This window comes from Bactrocera latifrons, unplaced genomic scaffold, assembly GCF_001853355.1.
Source record: "Bactrocera latifrons isolate USDA-ARS-PBARC rearing strain unplaced genomic scaffold, ASM185335v1 scaffold_345, whole genome shotgun sequence".
NCBI lineage: Eukaryota > Metazoa > Arthropoda > Insecta > Diptera > Tephritidae > Bactrocera > Bactrocera latifrons.
Genome location: NW_017536985.1, coordinates 55,386 through 75,208, shown reverse-complemented (window position 1 = coordinate 75,208; position 19,823 = coordinate 55,386). Strand labels below are relative to the sequence as shown.

Genomic DNA, 19,823 nt, shown 5'->3' with positions numbered 1-19,823 from the left:
ATGTTCAATGCCATTTCCATGAATTTCAATGATGATTTCGGCTGATTTTTGAAGAATTCACGCACAGTTTCGATGAGATTTCCAGTGATCAAGGATTTTGATTGGCCCTTGTTCATTTATATCCTCACGACCACTTTGAAAACGTTGAAACCACTCTTGCAGTTTACTACGGGATAGGCAATCATCGCCATAAACTTGCTTCATCAATTGAAATGTTTCGGTAAAAATTTTACCAATTTTAAAACAAAATTTAATATTGGCTCTTTGTTCGAAGCTCATTTACGCACCGATAACACAAGCATACGGACACTTAAAACGCAATTAACTTCACTACCAATCCACGAAATGTCATGAAATTCTCACTGGACTTGTAGTTTACCCGCAGTTTCACATCGATTCAAACAATCGTATCATCTATGAACTGACATGATACGATGTGAACCGAAGCCAGCCATACCTACTCGATTGTGATTCCCGAGGAACAGATACCTGCTGGAGGGTACTCGAATTATTCAACCATGTTGTCTATGATGAACTGAATTGATTTTATAGTATTTTTGCAGGTCTCTGATACCTACCAATTGATGATATCAGCATTATAAAAGCAGCAAATGCACTATTGATATACAGATATTTGGTGATTGGGTTCTTGAAAAGTATTAGCCCGATTTCGAAAAATTTTACGCAGAAGAGTAAAAACCTTAAGGACACTTGGAAAATTAAGTATTGTTAAATGGCAAGTGGACAAGAGTTTTGTCTAAGCTAAATAAAGGAAGAGGAATTTTAGCGAAGAAAGAAGTTTAAGCGAAAAGTTGGAATTTCAGCGAATTGCCTTATTATCATATGGCAGCGCTCCATTTCCTCGCTGCACTTAAATGATGCCCTATAACCTGCAAAACGTGTAAAATGTTAGTTTGTTTGAATTTTTACAGTTTAATTTAATGAATTTAAAGTGAAAAATGTGCTTAAAGTGTGTTAAACGTAGTGAAATAGCTTGTTGAAATGGAATTTTTGTACTTTAAAGTCGAATAAATCGTAAACTAAACATTTGTGACCAGTATAATGACAGAAACAGCGAATTCCGCTCCTAACTTCCTTAGTTGATGCAATAGTAGCAATGTAGAAATCAGATGTTGCCATTGCTCAAATATGCGCTTTATAGTTTTGTACACATCTAACTTTTCAATAACATTTTTTCATAATATAAAATATCAAAACTAAAATCAAACTATTAAAAATAGTGTATATATTTATAAAATAATAGTATTCGACTGTGATTTTGGGTTAGTTTAAGAAAATTTCAAACATATTTAAGAATTTCTTATAATTACTACCGCATATTGAGACTGGCAAACCTTTGTTGTGAGAGCAATCAGATGACTTGATTCTGCGGAAAAAATCCAAATCGTGGGAAATTCTACGGTATTGTAAGGCAAAGCGGGCGGTAGAAGCGGTGTTGGCTAATCATTTACATTTCGCTCTTATAAGATACGGGTGGCTGATGAAAGCCGCTACCAAAAAAAATTAAATAACTTTTTTCTATTTAATGAATCTGGTTAATTTTTTTTTTATTTTGCATATTGACTTTTACATTTAACAAAAATGGATAAATGGGACACTGAAACGTTAATTTGGATTGTTCGCCGCTATCGCGCACTGGAGTCCGTAGTTTCGGTGCAAAGAGAGTATAGGCGCACGTTTGGCGGCAATCCTTCGAGCAGATATTATATGGAGAAACTATTTAAATCTTTTTAAAGTATATTAGAACAACTGACTTTTGGCCTTTGAATATCCAATAAAAGGATTTAAGCTTGTTAGCTCTCAATCATTAAATGTTTTTAATCATTTTCCATTGAAAATAATACTATGATGCTTCTAATTACAAAACCTTTAAATTTCACAAATTTATTTAATTATCATTGTTTTACATTTTTTACAAGTGGTATTGAACGATGCAACAAATCCCTCCGCTTACGTATTTTTTCGCTAAGGTTTCAATCTGGCCATCGCTCGTTTGCAAGTGTTAAACGTCAAAAAATCCTAAACTCGATCAACTGTCAAAGTTTAGGTGGTTTTGACGTTTAGCAATTGTTCTCTCACTTCCAGTGAGAGAGGAGTTAAACATCCCATTATCTCTGCCATTATCCCTGTGATTATGTTATGATAACAAATGACCACATACAGATTTGGCAACGACAATAACAATAGAATTGACAGTTAGTATGCCATAAATTTTAACCTATCGTGATACTTGGCAACGGGGATCTGTTATCATAACATAATCATTTGCACAAAAATTGGTAAAGTAGGTATGAGTTCTTGAACTGTTTAAATTTTTATATGGATGAAGAAAATACATGTGGAAAAAAAAATATATATATAAATATACTTTTATATATATATATATATAAATATACTTTTTTCTATAAATGTATTTCTTGAAAAAAAAGGGATTTCATATTTTGGACTATGATAATTATAGCATAAATTTCATATACCAACCAAAATAATAAATATAATATGTAATGATATTCTGATTTATGTTTATGCTATAAGTTTATTAAATTTAACACTTCGCTCATAATTAATTTAATTTTTTGGAAAAATTATATTTTGAAAATGTACTTTATTTCTATATTTTAACACAACCGTCTTAATACTTGCTCTACTAAATTCAATATTCATCATGTTCTTATTTACTTGCCTAAACACTGCTTATACGATTATAGCCAAGTTAACAACAGCGCGGCAGTCGTTTCCCTTTCTAACGGAGAGGAGATATTCCTCCGGTATTACGTCGAATACTTTCAGAACTGCTGTCCATATGAGCGACATAACCTAGCCAGTGCAGCCGCAGTCTCCTGATTCGTTGAACTATGTCAATGTCGTCGTTTAACTGTTACAGCTCGTCGTTCCGTCGGATGTTATATTCGCCTTTGCCAACGCGCAAAGACCATAAATCTTTCTCTTGAAAACTTCTTAGCCCAACTCATCAGATGTTGTCATCGTCTATGCGTCTGCACCATATAGCAGGACGGGAATAATGAGTGATTTATAGAGTTTGGTTTTTGTTCGTCGAGAAAGGGACTTTACTTCTCAATTGCCTACTCAGTCCAAAGTAGCAGTTGGCAACAGTTATTCTGCGTTGGATTTCCATGCTGACTGTCCATATGGCTGTCAACAGTGACGTGGGAGCCTAGTCGCAAGTGCGAGAACTGTTTGTTTAATGACAGATATTTCGTTATGCCCTTCTGCACTGCCATCTGCTTCGCTTCTTTATCCAGTCTGAAGAAAGCAGAACTAACGGCGCGAGTGTTGCATACATCAGCATCTGTACACACTTATAGAAGATTGCACCTGCTATATTTATTTCTGCAGTCGAATTATTTTCTTCAAGAGCAGATTGGAGAAGTCGCCTAGTCTGAAACCTCATATGGTATCGAACGGTTCGGGGAGGTCCTGCCCGATACTGACGGAGCTTTTGGTGTTGCTCAACGTCAGTTTACACAACCGTATTAATTTTGTGGGGCAGCTCCTTATCGTGCTGTCAAAAGCAGCTTTAAAATCGACGAAGAGGTGGGGTGTGATTCTCTTCTCAAGGGTATTTTCCAAGATTTGACGTTTGGTGAATATCTGGTCGTTTGTTGATTTTGCAGGTCTAAAGCCACACTGATAAGTTCCAATCAATTTGTTGACGGTAGCTTATCCCACGGTAATTGGGGCAGATTTGGAGGGTTTCTACAGGAGTATGCTCCAGTCTTGAAACCTTCTGTTAGCCGCCGCAATTTTTCGTAGAATTTTTGGGCATTATCCCTGTCGGCCAAGTTGTCAAGCTCTTCATTTCGGCCTCTTTTTTTCTATCTGCATATTCGTTTCGGTTCCCTCTTCAACTCTCTATCCCATAACGTTCCGAGGTGGGCAGTCTGTTTCCTCTCCGCTGCAACACCGCACTCCTCTTCGTAACAGCTGTTCTTTTGCTTTTTCTAAAAACCATTTGCAGCTGTAGAAGCTTGAAATGCCATCCCACAGTTCCCTTATATCGAGTTGTTTATAAGTGCTCTCAGAGAGCAGGAGTGCAAGCCGAGAAGAAATCGATCGACTGTCTTTTATGATTGCAGCTTCTCGACGTCGAACTTTCCTTGTGTTTGTTGACGTTCGTTTTTTGCTGCACAGAGAATACTGGAATCTGGTATTACAGATAACCATATTACGGGCCCCAGCGAAGTAGAACAGCCTCAACCCATTTGGGGATGTTTCCTCGTGGAGGCTGAATTTACCGCCGGAGTACCAGAGACACCTTCTTTACCCACCCTGGCGTTAAAGGCGTCAAGCACGATTTTGACATCTCTCAAAAGTGCTTTCCAAGCACTCATAAAAGGCATCTTTGGTTACATCGTCCTTCTCTTCCGTCAGGGCGTAAGCGCAAATCAGCGATATGTTGAAGAACCTCGCTTTAATGAGGATCGTGACTAGACGTTCATTCACCTAAGTAAATGATAGTATTCGGCGACGGAGTCTCTCTCCCACCACGAATACCACACCGAATTTGCGCATCAACCAGCTGGGAGGCGGCACCTTAGCAATTAAGGGACCTGAGAATCCAGGTGCATGCTGTCAAGTCGTAATCCTTATTTCGTTTGCCAACAACGTTTCTTGTCTTTTTCCCATGTGCTCCGGTTAGCGACTTGAGAAGTTTGTTGAGCTTCTGTACTTTGGCGATAATCGCGGTCGTATGGGGAGAGAAGGAGCATAGACTATCGAACATTACACCTAAAATCTTAGGGTTATTGACAGACGGACTTTCTTTTAGCGTTGTGTGGTTGACTGGGTCAAAAGGTTTTGACAAATCCAACGCTACGAGGATCGTTCTCTCACAGGGTGGTTTCTGGTTGAGGCCACGAACTATCTGAGCGTTTATGACGCTAAGTGCAATGGTGGGGATGTGCACTTTTCCGAATCCATGCTGGTGACTTCCTAGGCTCAGGTGGTGAGTGGAAGTTGGGAGTAGCAGGGTCTCAAGTGTCTTCACTACTGGGGAGAGGAGATAAGATTCCCCTTTGTTTTCGGGTTTCCCAGGTTTCAGTAGTGGGACGAATTTTCCGATTTTCCACACATCGGGTATTTGAAGAGTGGCCGGCTAAAGTAGCTCGCGCACTTCTTCGGGTCCGAAGGGGCATGACCATTGAATTGAACTTCAACTCGGTCGTCATGTCTTTGCGGATTAGACAAAGCTTTGACAGTAGCCCAAAGCTTATTCACCCCGGTGGAGAGGTTGCAGGACTTCAGGAGCTCTATCCATTTCGTCCGCCTATAATGGTTTACCATACGCCAAATCTCCAAATTGAGATCCCTTATTCGGGGCTTCCCGGGATCAGCATCACGTAAAGTGTCACGCTCATTAGCTAAAACGGCTGCTTCGGCTGGGAAATTGGGGCGGATTTCCGCTATTCTTCCAGCCGGGATGAGGAGAGCGGTAACTGCTACGGAATTGACGTTCGCCAACGCATACGTACGTAGAGCGTTGTAGGTGCTCTCAGTAAATTCTGTGAAGCCAACCCAATTAGCTTTGTTAAAGTTAATGAAGGTACGGTTATTCACAGAAACGAAATTAGGAAGCTTCTCGATCGAGATAATTATGGGCAGATGGTCTAATGCAAGAGTTAGCATAGATCGCCGGGTTATGCTATTTATCAGACCACCACTAGCAATGGTAATATGAGGCGAGCTACTACAGGTACCAATAACTCTGGTGGGGGCTTCGTCATTCATTGTGCAGAATGTCGAATCGTCAATCTGTTCCGCCAGCTCCCCCCTACAATCATTTGACAGGCAGTCAGAGTGGGAGCTATGTTGCCTGTGTGAGCTCCTTACCGTGGAGGTTCTCTGTTGGCCACTCGGGTCGAGTGGCGGCGCGGCGCACGAACTATGTGCAGATTGCACGACCCTAGAGCCTTGTGTCGCGCAGCCAACATGGGTCACGTAACGAATGGTCCACTCCCTGTGAGTCTTAAGGCATGAGCAGGTCTTAAGATGGCTCCATCCATTGCATGTATTACACCTGACCGAGGTGGCGTTTGGATGGAGCCTTTTTGCATATGCAGCAGAAAAATTCCTCCGGGCCCGGGTTGGACTTAATGCCAGCACGAGTCAGGAGGATACGGAGCAACCCTGCTGCAAAGCGTTGCTCCAATGACGACAAACACAACTTAGTACTCACCGATCCAAACGGGGTTAGATCACCGAAAAAACAGCCCTCGGTCGGATAAAATCCGATTCAATTCCGGTACGTAGAACTGGCTGTCATGGTAATTGTTGACACAACCGTCTTAATACTTGATTTACTAAATTTAATATGTGCAAATAGAATATGTGCCTGTCCGAAATTTTTGTCGAATTTAAAATTGCTGAAGTGCCAGTATATTGCTTTCAATATATGGCATACTACTAGTATTCCATTTATTGTTTTCCATAAGCAGTATGGAGTCGCCACAGGCAATGGGCACGGCCCCGTTACGGGGCATCTCGACAGGATAAAATTTATGTCATACTAACTGCGAAATCTACTGCTATTGTCATTGCAAAATCTGTGTGTAATAAAGATCCTTTTTTTACAAATGTATTTCTGGGAAATAATCAAATCATATTTGTGTACTACTATATAATTATTGTGGCATAAAGTTCATATACTAATTAAATGTAATAAATATAAAATGAACAATGATTTTTTTATTTATGCTAGTATAAATTTATTAAATTTAAGACTTCGCTCATTCCCAACCCAATTTGTATAATGTTTCTGTAAATTAACAATATAAAACTAAATACTAACTTTTGGAAAAATGTTATATTGAAAATGTACTTTATTTTTATAATATACTACAACCGTCTTAATACTCGCTCTTCTAAATTTCATATTACCGAAATGAAAATGCCGTCGGCATATGTGGAACAAATCATATGTTGCCTCTTCGAAATTTTCATAGAAATGAAAACTGCGCTGTTAAACTGCTGAAGTGACAGCAAACTACTTAGTATTCCATATATTTAAAGCAGTAAGCAATATGGAGTCTCAGGCAATAGGCAAGGCAATACAGTTAGTAAGACATAGATTTTATACTGTCGAGATGCCCCGTTACTATGGTTGTCAATATTATCCACACTGCGACCCATCTTGGTTCGCTCTTATTGTGGATTATATTTCAGCGAGTTTCTATGCACTCTTTTAAAAACGGGAAAGCGATCGAATAATTTGAAAGAGAATGCGGGTGTACGAGTGTGAATAAATAAATTGTTATTTGGATACACAAAAGTGATAAATTATTAACATCTTGTTTAAAAAATATTTTGAAGTCCTTTGGAAATAATAGAAAATTGTGCTCTGAACGCATAGGCGCTTTTTTTTTTTATTATATTTTCTGCAGTTGAAAGAAGGGTGAAAAGTAAGCGGCTACTTTCACGTATTGAACACCTTTTAACATATTGAGACTTGTGTATGTGAATGTATATAAAGACAAAAGAAGTTAAATGTATTGAATTTGTGCATTTTTAAGCAAGGTTGTCAATACACATCTATGTATATAAAGTATCATATCTTAAATTGTACGAATAGTTGGTTAATGTTGATCTGTGCTGATTCATTTGTTATAAAGAAATGCCGAGATTGATTGGCAGCACCGATGCACAAGAATTTGTTTCACACTGTTGTACTTTTTCATTTTACGAACTGTATTTGAAGAATATTTTTTCAGTTGGTGTTTGACTACAATTATTTGTTCACTTTTTTTTTTTTCAAATTACAATTCATAGTGTGCATATGTATTTGTAGGTTTTGTGCGTGTACATATAAATGTAATATGTACAAAAAAAATATAATGAATATTTGAGTCAATAAACCATATAAAATAAATCAGTTGTGGTAAAAAGTATAAAATATATATGTATCAACGGCGATTGCATGCAAACCGCTTTATACTTTACTAAATTGTTTATTTCAATTTAATATAGCATCCGTCGAATTCGGTGTTCAAATGGGTATGTGCGGATATACAGTTGCCGCTGATTTATGGTTTTGGAGATATTTGAATTTAAAGTTCAAAAAATCAACTATTTAAAATGCGTGTTTCACCGCTTTATAATGCATTCTACACTAATATTTTTAAAATTTATGTCCACCTATGGCTTGTCTAATTCAGTTCTACACATTTGTTTTGTATTAAAAAGTTCAAAAATAACTTTAATTCTATATTTAACTTTCGTTGAAATCCATTTATTTATATAGTAAATAAAAATAAAAAAGTGGATGCAAAAAACAAAAAATTAGTGTTACCATATTTAGTACTCAAACAATAAGTGAAACAAGAATGAAAGGACTAAGTTCGGGTGCCATGAAAAAATGTTTGAAAATCCTGATATTGGCTATATGGGGCCAAGGCCAAGTTTTCGCTGAAATTTATCTATTTTCCTCATTTTTATTCAAATAACTTACAACCCGGAAGTCCGAAAGTCTCGGGTAAAATTTGGAATAGTATCCCCGGATTTCGGGGATAAAATGGGTGACACTAGAAAGGTGGCGTTCTCCAGATCAAGAAAATATATATATATTGTTGCCGCTGACGGCACGATTCCGATTACTTTGGCAGAGGGGTAAAAAAAAACCGAATTTCCCTATAAATGGGATATGTCCGGATAGGGGAGCTTCTCCAGAGGAGGAATATCAAAAAATAATATAAAAATTACTTATATTTTTTTAAATTTTCACGATTAAAGTTTAAAAATATGCACTAATAACACAAGATTTTTCTCTATCTTCCATTAAATTCATTGACGTTTTTCACTCTGTATATTTAAATATACGGGTTGTGTTTAGTATCGCGCCGGATAATTTTGGCTCACCGTATCTAAACGAGAGAACCAAATGGAAAATTTTAAACACATGTATGCTTAAATTATCGACATTTGTTTTAAAACATATTTTATAAAAATCGGTTCACAAATTCACTTTAAAAAATTCTATTTTTTGCAAATTTCTAAGTATATGCTAGTGTATTTTCATCCGTTGTGCATTGTACCAAACCAATTATGGATACATTTTCCGGCACATATATTACTTATGAATTATAAAAACCACTAGTTATGTTTTTAATTACTTTTGATTGTTAATTTCTTTGTAAATCTTTAAATAAAATACACCTTTTTCTGTTCAATAATGCGAAAACCAAAATGACTGCCTAATTTGAACTGTCAAATTACCGAGAAAGCACGAACAAAAGGGAATAAATTAAACCCACTTAGCAATAAATGTATGAAGWGAACGCGAAAAGGTGTTCAATGCTAAAATACTGTGGATGGCGTAGCCGGTACAAAAATGTTGGCTGGGCTGCATTGGTTTCAGTTTGTATGGAAAAATGAGCAAAAGCACTGATTTTTGGTCATTTTCAAAGGCCTCCCTACAGGTCCACAGGGCCTCTAGGGGGTCGAGGGGGGGTTTTTAAAAAGTTAGATCCTTCCTCTTTCCAATAAGGGGTCGGTAGGGGGGCTGTTTTTCTCCATAAACGATACTTAACCGGCGTGATACTAAACAATCCGCAAATATACACTCTAAACATTGAAATAAGTTCACATTTCAATATTTTATTTTGTAATATTTCACCTAAATTTATTAATTTAAAAATCACTTGGCGAACTCGGCATTGCAAAGGTTAGATTGTTTACAATTATGAGGAAAACGAGCGTTGCCACATCTTAAACACCAAATATGTAGGATTCTTAACGATCTTTCTTTGTTTTTTTTTATTTGCGTGATTCTTTTTTCTACATTAATTATAATAAAAAATACTTTCTAACATTTTGTAAGTTATAATTGAGTTATGAAAACTTTTCCACATATACAGTTTACATATACTTTCGCGGAGTACTCCTTTCTGCGTTTGCGGCCTTTTTAAAAAAATAACCCTGGCGAATACCCGGGGTGGCTCAAGTACTTTCCGTACTCCTTTCTGCGTTAAAAATAAAAGAATATATTGAGCTTTTGTTATAAAGTGGTTATATTTGTTGGTTATCATGAACTTATATTGAAACAAAATTTGAGTTTTCGTTATAAAATGGATAAAATTTAGTTATTATATCTGTCAGCGGTTTCCATTTATTTTTGATTATACATTGTTTTGTATTTTAGGTGACAATACATCAATTTTTATATTTAAAATATGAGATTCGGTTATAAAGAGGTTATATTTGTTGGTTACCATGCACTCATATTGAAACAAAATTTGAATTTTCGTACTGTACTAATATACTTTACACTTTATTACGTAATATTATTATATAATATTACTTATACATATGTACATACAATATTATTATATAATATTACTAATACATGTATATAATATTACTTATTTGCTTAATAAATTTAAAAAAGAAAATATCCAAATGCATGAATAGAGGAATTTTTGCGAAAAAGAGGAATTTCAACGAATTGCCTTATCATCACATCCCAGCACTCCATTTCGTCTAATTTTTGGTAAACAAATGGGCTTAAAAAGAGTGTAAAATGTAATTTAAAAAATGCAGATTTTTTAGGTAAAAAACCTGATAAAAGTGTAAGATATGGAGTTATTTACAAGTTTATAGTGTAATTTAATTAATTTGAAGTGAAAAATGTGAATAAAGTCTGTTTAATGTGGTGAAATAGCGTCTTGAAATGTACGAATTTTGCGAATATTTGAACTTAAAGGTCGAATATCTCCTAAACTAAGCGTTTGCGGTACCTATAACCCCATATATTTTTTAATCAGGAGGACTTCCTCTTTCCAACGGAACCTTCAGATCGCGGCTACAAAGAAATCGGAATTGTGTGTTTTAAAGATATTTGCATTTAAAGTTAAAAAATTTACAACTTTTAAATTGATAATTTGTATATTGTGAGTAACTTCTTCACTTACATATATTATGTACTTTTCACTTGCTAACTTCACTATAATGTTTTTGCATATTAATTTCTTTAATATTTATTGCAAATAAAGCATTATTTTAATTATTTTGTTTTAGTTAAATTCACTGTATTTGCACAACAAGAATAAGGTTGCATACTAGCAAATAAATGGTATGCCATATCTGCCTAGTTGTCAATAAAAGAAAAACGCCAAAAATCCTTAGCAATTTTTTATAAAAGAAAAAAAGTTGCAGAAAGGAGTTCTACGCGAAAGAACTCTAAACATCTCGGTGTTGGATCGACTAGGGTTATTTTTTTTCAGCGCCGCGCTTCAACTCCTTTCTGCGTGCCCGTAGAACTCCTTTCTGTACTGGCGGCCTTCGTCCGCGCTTCAAAAAAAAAAATAACCCCGGCCGATCCAACACCGGGGTGTTCAGGGCAACCATTCTCTTACTGCCATTAGCCAGATATACTACCAGGAACAAAAAAATAGGAAGACTTTGTTCATAATTTTTAAATTCTTAATTTCAGTCATTTCGCAGCAATGACACACTCAAGCCCATTTTAACATGAATGCAACAGCACGCTGCATGATAATCAGGTCAAGAGGGGTAGGTGCACCCCCACATCGCGTCCATTGAGACGGTGCGATATGCAGGCAAATAAGCAAGCATCATACAACGCTGAATTGAGAGGAGCTTTTGAGACCCCCACACAGTCGTGGCTGCTTCCCACCATACAGGGGCTCCATATGTGGCACAGGCCATAAACAAGCCACGATATATGGTGCGGACAGCAGGACTTGAGAGACCCCAATCGCTCCTGAAAATGCGGGGTAGTCGCTCCTTCACATTCGCCAAGTGTTAAGTAAAACACATCTATTCACTCATGGTTAACCTCAGATATTTGGCTTGCGTCACATATCTGATTCTGACCCCATTCACACGGAAAATCGGTGGACGAACCGGTAACAATCTGCCCTTAAGCAGCAATGTCACCGTTTTTTCACTCGATATGTCCACCCCCACACCTACACTCCAAGTTTTCACGATCTTTAAGGGATATCCTCCCGCCCGTTCTAATTCAGACCTTCGACCATAAGAAGGTCGTCCACATACGCACAACACTGACAGAGTGGCTCGAGCTGCCCAAGCAGAGTGTCCATCATAAGGTTCCAAATATATAGACCGCAGATGGAACTCTGTGGGCAGCCACGAACCTCCACAAACTCCATTCTTCGCACTCCCGTTCTGTCCGAATAATAAGTCCTCCAAAGGACATACTTGTTGACATTTTCCCTGACGACATCCTGAACATAAAACCATGCATCCTCTATACTGCGTCCTTTCCTGAACCCCGCGTTAGCTCCTGAAGCCGTTCCACCATGACTCTTTTCAGCTCTTTTCCAAGTACTGGAAGGAGACTGATGCCCCGATAAGAACGAGGATCGCTCCTGATCTTATCAGGGGACTTCAGGAGAGGAACAACCCTAGTACTTTTCCACTTGCGTGGAAAGTATGCCTCCCAAACACACTTATTATAAATGGCCTCCAGGTATTCCGGAATGAACTTCCACAAGCTTTTACACATCTCTCCGTTGAAACCATCAAAACCTGGGACCGTTTAGACCTAACCAGGCCAAAGGCATACCCCAACTCGCCATCATCTAATGGAAGGACAGGCATCCCTTGTGCGTGAGGTACCTGCACCTTCGACATAGGAAAGAACGCACCTAACAGAACCCCCGCACACTCTCTCCACGACGATAACAGAGTGTAACCGACGCGAAGAGACGTGACATCCTCCCTCCTACGACCCCGGCAGATCCTATAGACCTGACCCCAGGGGCCATTCTTATTCTCATCCACAAAACTCCTCCAATCTTCCTCTTTACTTCTCACTAACATCTCCTTATATTCCCTATTCGCCAAACTAAATTCATACCTAAGCTGGGACAGCCTATCAGGGTTGGACCGTCGGGCGCGTTGAAACTGTCGCCTCAATCGCCTGACAGTCCTCTTCAAGGTTAACTCATGCGTCCAACATTTAATTTTACTAGTCTTATAGCTTTCACACCTCCTAAGTACCCTATCATTTAATCCCCAAACTACCTCATATAGACGAGCAATATGCTCGTTCACCCCACCTCCTCAAATTCTCTAAGCGGTATACTGAATACCGCTTCCCTAACCGAGATTCCATATTGGTTCCAGTCAGTACTAGCGGTGCGTCATCGCCGCAATGGACTCACATAAGGCGAGGGAGGGGATCGGGGGGTAACCTTAATTTGAATCAAATTATGATCACTCAATCCATAGTCGCATAACACCCTGGATTAGGAGGTGGGAGCTCTTGGTCGCCGCACACATGCAGCTTCTGCCAGCCCCCAAGAGAGATGCTATGCAGCATCAACCCTGATAGTTGGAGGATGTCACAAATTCGGTGTGCACCACACTTCGATAATGGAAGAAAACTGTCAACATAACAATAATTTTTAACGGGACGCTGTTTTTCGAAAAATTTGAGTGATTTTGGAACCAGTCGTGCTTTTATATTTCTTAGGCTCAAATTACCTCTCAAACTGGTTTTCACTAATCCCTCCGATATTCCACAATTTCTTTTATTTTACTAGAACAAACCATTTAGGTAGGACAAACCAACCTAGAAAAAAAAATATTTCGACGAATCGGGTTTCAAGCTATTTAAAATAAAAAGTCTTATACATAAACAATTAACAATTAAAACAAGTTTTATTTCAGTTATATTTACTTTATTAAACCTAATAAATCGAAAATAATTTATTACGAATATTAAAACAGATTTAATAAGAAAAAGCATTGTTCAAAATAATATATGTAAAATATATACTATATGTATTTTTTTGTTTAAATAAAAATAAAAAAATCAAGGTATCCTTTAATGCTTCCACTGTTTATCCATCGCAAAGTTTCTTTGCTCCTTATATTGAATTGAAATAGCTGGCAATCTGCTCTTAAGGTCACTCCACAAATTCTTATCAGATGGAGATCAGGATATAAATTATATATAAAATATTTCACCCCTTTTTTCTCCAATGGAACCGAAAAAATTGTAATGTTGTACGACAAAAGTTTTTCTCTTATGTATGTGGACATTTAATAAAAGAAATTTTTCTAGCTTGAAAGATTCTTCTTCTTAATTGGCGTAGACACCGCTTACGCGATTTAATTCAACTTTCACTGCAATTTGTGGTGAAGGGGTCCTTTTTTTGCCATGGGAAATATATGGCTATAATAAATCAGAGGACCACGAGTCACTTTTAATTTTTCCTTTAGAGTTTTTAGTTACAAAATTTTCTTAAAGCCCTAACAAATTTGCAATTAATTTTTACGTTTTTCCTTTATAACGCCATTTTTTACCACTCGACGCCCAACATCGGTGTAGAACCAGCTAAACGCATACTTACTCGTTTGTGCATAATTTATTTTCCTAATCTGGAGAACATCCCCTCGAAATCCGGGCCATTTTATCCTTTATGTCAAAAAAAAAAAAAAAAAAAATTGAAATAATATAGTTAGTTAATTTAATAGAAAAATATAGTTTTAGATCATTAAACCAAAACGGCTGATTTTGACATTTTGAATTAAAGCTTCTTCTTCTTAATTGGCGTAGACACCGCTTACGCGATTATAGCCGAGTTAAGAACAGCGCGCCAGTCGTTTCTTCTTTTAGCCAGGTCCTTCTCCACTTGGTCCTTCCAACGGAGTGGAGGTCTTCCTCTTCCTCTGCTTCCCCCGGCGGGTACTGCGTCGAATACTTTCAGAGCTGGAGTGTTTTTGTCCATTCGGACAACATGACCTAGCCAGCGTAGCCGCTGTCTTTTAATTCGCTGAACTATGTCAATGTCGTCGTATATCTCGTACAGCTCATCGTTCCATCGATTTGAATTAAAGCACTTATGATAAAATGTTATTTTTGGGCTATCGACACAACCTTATACACTTGATTTCCTTTTTACACGATTAACTGGGACAGTAAATTACGAGTTTAAAAAAATCAGATTTTCATATAAAACTCACTATTAGTTAGGACCAATTTAACCCTTACCGACGTCTTTTAGTAACCGGGTACCCACAAACTAATTGTTCATATAAAATTCCGTCACATTAACAAGAAAGTCGAAATTATTTACCGTAGCCCGTATTTAACGTAGCCCGTTACGTTTACCAAATTTATTCCATTTTGCTGGCGCAAATAATTCAAATACAAATCATACTTTTTATATCTGGCACTCCAATTCTTATCCGCTGTATCGCTCGACGGATTGACGATATTTCATAATATTCTGCGGTTTTTTAAGATTCGAAAAAAGAAGACAAAGCAGCTCCAATTAGTGATTTGTGGACAATGTTGAATTCCAATTTAGCTCAGATGTACAAACCAATAAACTTGACAATTGAAGAGGACTTGCGTCTCGTAAACGGTACATCGGTCGACTTTGAGGGGTTGATTTTCAATGCAACTCAACTACACCACCCTTTTGCCAGGTTTGAACCCCGTTGTACCAAGTCGCAGAGAGTGTCCTCAAATTTACCTCTGGCTATAATTACTATAGCGTCCGCATACCCTTGGCAGCGGATCATTGTCAGTTAGCTGTGCTAATAGGTCATCCACAACAAGGCTCCATAGCAGTGGTGATAGCACACCTCCCTGTGGGCAGCGAATATTTGTATCTCTAATTGTAGTTTCAGCATTTCTGGGGTGCAGTAGGGCCTCCATTCATCTACGCACCTGTGTGACCACATTCCTTCTCTCCAGTGCCCTGGCTACACTCCTGTGAGATGTGTTGTCAACAGTGCTGAGCAGCATGCAGGGGTGAGTCTTCAGCGTCTTCGTCCTTATTTCATGGTCTATGATCTTCTCCATAGTTTTTAGTAGGAAGGAGGTTAGGCTAATTCTCCGAAATGATTTAGCCAGAGAATAATCATTCCTTCCTACTTTTGCTATGAAGATCACCTCAAACGTCCTCCATGAGTCAGGGATGTACGCCATTGCGAGGCTCTCCCTCAGCAGCAAATCCTGCGTCAGGAACTCTGAAATACAGAAAAATTCAATATTATTCCTAACCACTATGCAAGTTCTAGGTCGCTTGCTAGAGAGATCCCAGATTACCTTATTGTACTCTAGTCCTTCGAGGAGTGTCTGGGGGAGGATAGCTCTGCTCCCTGGCCACATGGGACGTCAACGGTCGCGGTAGGCATAGCCTGCTCAGCCCTGCTTACCCTGGGTTGTTTCGCAACCTCATCCACTTGCATCCTCTCAACCTCCGCGGCCGCCTCATTTGTAGCCTGTTTTGCACTGCTCCTATTTGGCTGTGTGGCAGCTTTTCCAGCTTCCTTGCTCCCGGTGGTCGCGGGTTTTGCGGCCTCATGACTACCGTGCTGTACCTGTAATACAGGCGGAAGTTCGCTGCACGAACGTACATGTACTAGTCGTCGCCAATGTACAGGTACAATCTACATCCTCTCAGGTCTCCTTTTTCCTCAACCTTGCTGCTGACGACACGCCAGGCCGAGATTCTGAGGCCCCGGTTCTGGTTCTTAACCAGACCCAGAGCAAACTCGTACGGCTGGTCTCCGCACCAGGGGAGGAACATCGTCATACTGTACATGACCAGTAGTTCTTCCGCCCTTTTTGCACAGAGGACGCGACCAGTCCAGCCTCCTAGCTTTGAAGCAGACTCCCGCAGCCAGTTTGCGGACGTCTTGTCCATGCAGTCCACCTGTAACATGCCGCCATTAAATTCCACCCCAAGGTTACTGCTCTTCCGTCACCTCGCATTTCGGCCACGCTCCTTTGTAGTGGAAGCTCTGCCCCCTTTGTTCCTTCTCTTGGCCCGGACTTCCGCCACCTCAGGGGTCTTTCCATCCGGGAGGTGCCGCAGGTACCACTTGAGGCTGGCACCGATCATGCCCTTTCTACGAGAGTCTTCGCACCCGGCGGGCCGGGAGAGGGCGCTGCCCTCCCCTCCTGCGCCTCTTACGTGCACCATCGGTCTCTGCCCGATGTGACTCTCCTGAGTCTGAGCAGCTGAGCCTACTATAGGGGGTCCTGGTGGTGCTTTGAGCTGCATCTGCGGTCGCAATTGCTATTGTCTGCCGGAAGCCGCTGTAAGACGGCATGTCGTCGTCATCCTCCCTGGAATGCTCCTCGAACAGCGCCTACTCTTTTGGCGAGAGAGTGCTGGAAGAAGAAAATCGTTCCTTAGAATCAATCCCTTGGCATTTTGCTTGAAATTAACTTTTGAAATGTTTCGATGCATTGTTTTATCCATATTTGATATAATAAATTTCATTCGGCCCACTTTGTTGCTCGCCATATACCTTCAAATCGTTAGACCGCCTACGGTATGCTTCACCTGCTATCAAGTTTTTTTCAATAAGCTCTGTGCAAGGTTTCCACAACGCCAGCTTATATCATTTTACTACTCTTTGAAGAGAGTTAAATTATATGTAAAATATTGGGACGAAAAGGTATTTTCGTATTTTGTCAAAAGAAGTCGTTGCGGTCGCATATCTCCAGCGCTACCAATCACGTTGTGTCAGAATTCTGCCGTTACAACAACAACAACAACGTTGTGTCATGCCATATAGTGTTGGAAAGCTAAATTTACCCAAAAAAAAAAAACAAAAAATAAATTCGGAGAGTTGGAAAAAAGTTACAGTTATTCAAAAATGAGTGAAAATAATGAAGAAATTCGCTATATTTTAAATTTTTGTATAAAGAAAGGAAGAATGCCACGCAAGCCACCAATGAAATTTCTGAAGTTTACGGAGACGCTTCCGTTGTGGAAATTTTCAAATTTTGATTTACATTGAAAGTTTTACACTGATGGAATAACGTCTCTAGCGGAAAAATGGCAAACAGTGGTTGTTGTTGTTGTAACGGCAGAATTCTGCCGAGTTGACAGTCCTTGGCCGGATAAAAATCCGGGTCCGTTCCGGTTTTCGTAGACCCGACTGTCGTGGGAACGGGGCAACCAGTGGTCGATCAATATGGTACATATTTGTTTATTTATTTATTGTTATACTAAATATAAAATTAAAATAAATTAAAATTGTGTACAAGCTAAAAATTCCTTCTATTCATCTTTAAAGTTTATATGATTTCTTTTTTTAATTCTTTTATTAATGGAATAAACTTCGATAGTTATTTACACAATATTTAAAAATAATTAAAAAATTCAAATCGCTTGGTACAAAAAAAGTATATCGTACAAACAAATATTTCGTATTAAATCAAACTTATTTGAAGTATTAACAACTTATATGGCTACCGCTAGCCAAAATAACGGCGTTTATGCACCTCGGCATGGATTCAATTAGAGAGCGAATGATGGAAATCGGTATTTTCCTCCATTCAGCTTGAATGCACTTCCTTAAATCTCGTAACAGTATCAAATTGTGTAGCACCGAAATAAACTTGCTGCGAAAGTATCCCCAGAGATTTTTCATGGGGATTAAGTCGGGACTTATGGCGTTTATATTAATGCTATATTTTTTTAATTAGCTCTGCTCTCATACCGCTTCCAATTTTTTGCTACCGCTACGGTAGAGCAGAGCACAGGACTCCATTTTTGGCTATTGCTACAGCTGTAATTTTTTACTTAACACATTGTTCTGCTATGGGCCCCGTTAAAATGAGAGCGGTAGCAATAGCAAAACGAAATACTATGGGAGTAGAGTAGCTTCAAAATTTATAAAAATGGTTTACTAAAGTGAGCTGAAATAATTTACAGCAAAACTAACTATAACTGAATACTGAGGACAATGATTCGAAACATAGCAGCACACTCTATACTCTGGGTTGTAAGCAAATATAGTATGTGGGAAAGTACAATTAAATTTTTGAGCAATTATAGCGATGTGACTGTTTTCCATTTTTTCATCCATATAATGTTGGTCTTCGCTGGATGTTGCCGTCGGAAGATGTAAATCAGGAAATGTGACCTGTTACTCCGCCAGACATATTTTAGATGATGAATTTATTACTTTTTTTATAACAATACAACTTCTATCAACTCACCAAATATAAAATGGGCAATGGGTGTCATATCGCCCATATTTAGGTAAAAATATATTACAAGAACTACTCAAACAATTGCAGCAAAAAGTGGTGCATGACAATATCCTGACATTGTCGTTGTTGTTGTAGCGGTTATCTGTTCTCATTTTAGGTGGCAAACTGCAAGTTAGTTGTTGCGATATCATCTAACAGGAAGATGGATGTTAGATGAGTGGGATTCATTATCCTGACATTCTTATGTTATAATTTGAATCAGAATAATCAGAATCTTTCACTATAGCGTATGAATGAATGAATGATGATGAGGAATGCACTGCGACCTTTGGTCTATTGTGCCCTCTCCTTACTCACATTGACTCGCTTAGCCTCAGCCCATTAATAAAGTCCAGTAGATTGCTTGGCGCTAGCGAGGCAATGCGATCCCTGTCCTGAAATAGAACTCCAAGGGCCTTGGCTCTGCACCTACAGACTGCTGTGCAGTCGATCAACAGATGCTCCGGAGTTTCAGGCTCCCTGTCGCAGAAACGGCAGTTGGCGCAAGCTGATAGGCCCATGCTGTGCATATGCCTATTCAGCTTACAGTGGCCACTATACCATGCGACTAACAGCCTGAGTTTGCTCCTGGGGAGGTTTTTTACTATTTTGAACCATTTCAGGTTGTAACCTCCCATTAGCAGCTTGGCGTGTCTCATACCATGAGTTTGTCGCCAATGCTCTTCCCTGCCTGCTCTTTCCTTTTTACGGAGTAACTCCTTGATGGTGTGGGGACCCACTCCTGTAAAGGGTTCGGGTCCTACCATCCTGGTGGAGGCTGCGGAGCGGGGGA

General features: G+C 38.9%; 2 protein-coding genes across 4 annotated transcripts in view; one reads left to right on the top strand and one right to left on the bottom strand.

The window, feature by feature from the left end:
* Positions 1-883: 883 nt before the first annotated feature.
* LOC108971477 lies at positions 884-18,546 on the bottom strand. The gene is made up of 6 exons (XM_018937572.1): positions 18,496-18,546; positions 16,195-16,359; positions 15,507-15,622; positions 5,183-5,812; positions 4,797-4,910; positions 884-890 (listed from the first exon to the last, which is right to left on the bottom strand). The coding sequence occupies exons 1-6, from the start codon at positions 18,544-18,546 to the stop codon at positions 884-886; spliced, it is 1,083 nt and encodes a 360-aa protein (XP_018793117.1).
* LOC108971481 (dnaJ homolog subfamily B member 2) overlaps positions 7,187-19,823 on the top strand; it is a 33,900-nt gene continuing 21,263 nt past the window's right edge. Inside the window, exon 1 of one of the 3 annotated variants that reach the window (XM_018937576.1) lies at positions 7,187-7,439. The gene's annotated coding sequence lies outside the window, so the exon portion shown is untranslated. Of the gene's footprint in view, positions 7,555-19,823 lie in introns of all 3 variants that reach the window. The other 2 variants (XM_018937577.1, XM_018937579.1) reach the window with 2 other exon arrangements.

Excerpts from the sequence above, each read along its gene's own strand:
- LOC108971477 (XM_018937572.1), bottom strand. The coding sequence starts at position 18,546 with ATGGAGTCCTGTGCTCTGCTCTACCGTAGCGGTAGCAAAAAATTGGAA. Across the intron at positions 16,360-18,495 it reads GTAGCAAAAAATTGGAAGCG|GTACAGCACGGTAGTCATGA; the intron begins GTATGAGAGCAG and ends CCTGTATTACAG. Across the intron at positions 4,911-5,182 it reads CGAGTTGAAGTTCAATTCAA|TCAGATAGTTCGTGGCCTCA; the intron begins TGGTCATGCCCC and ends CGTCATAAACGC.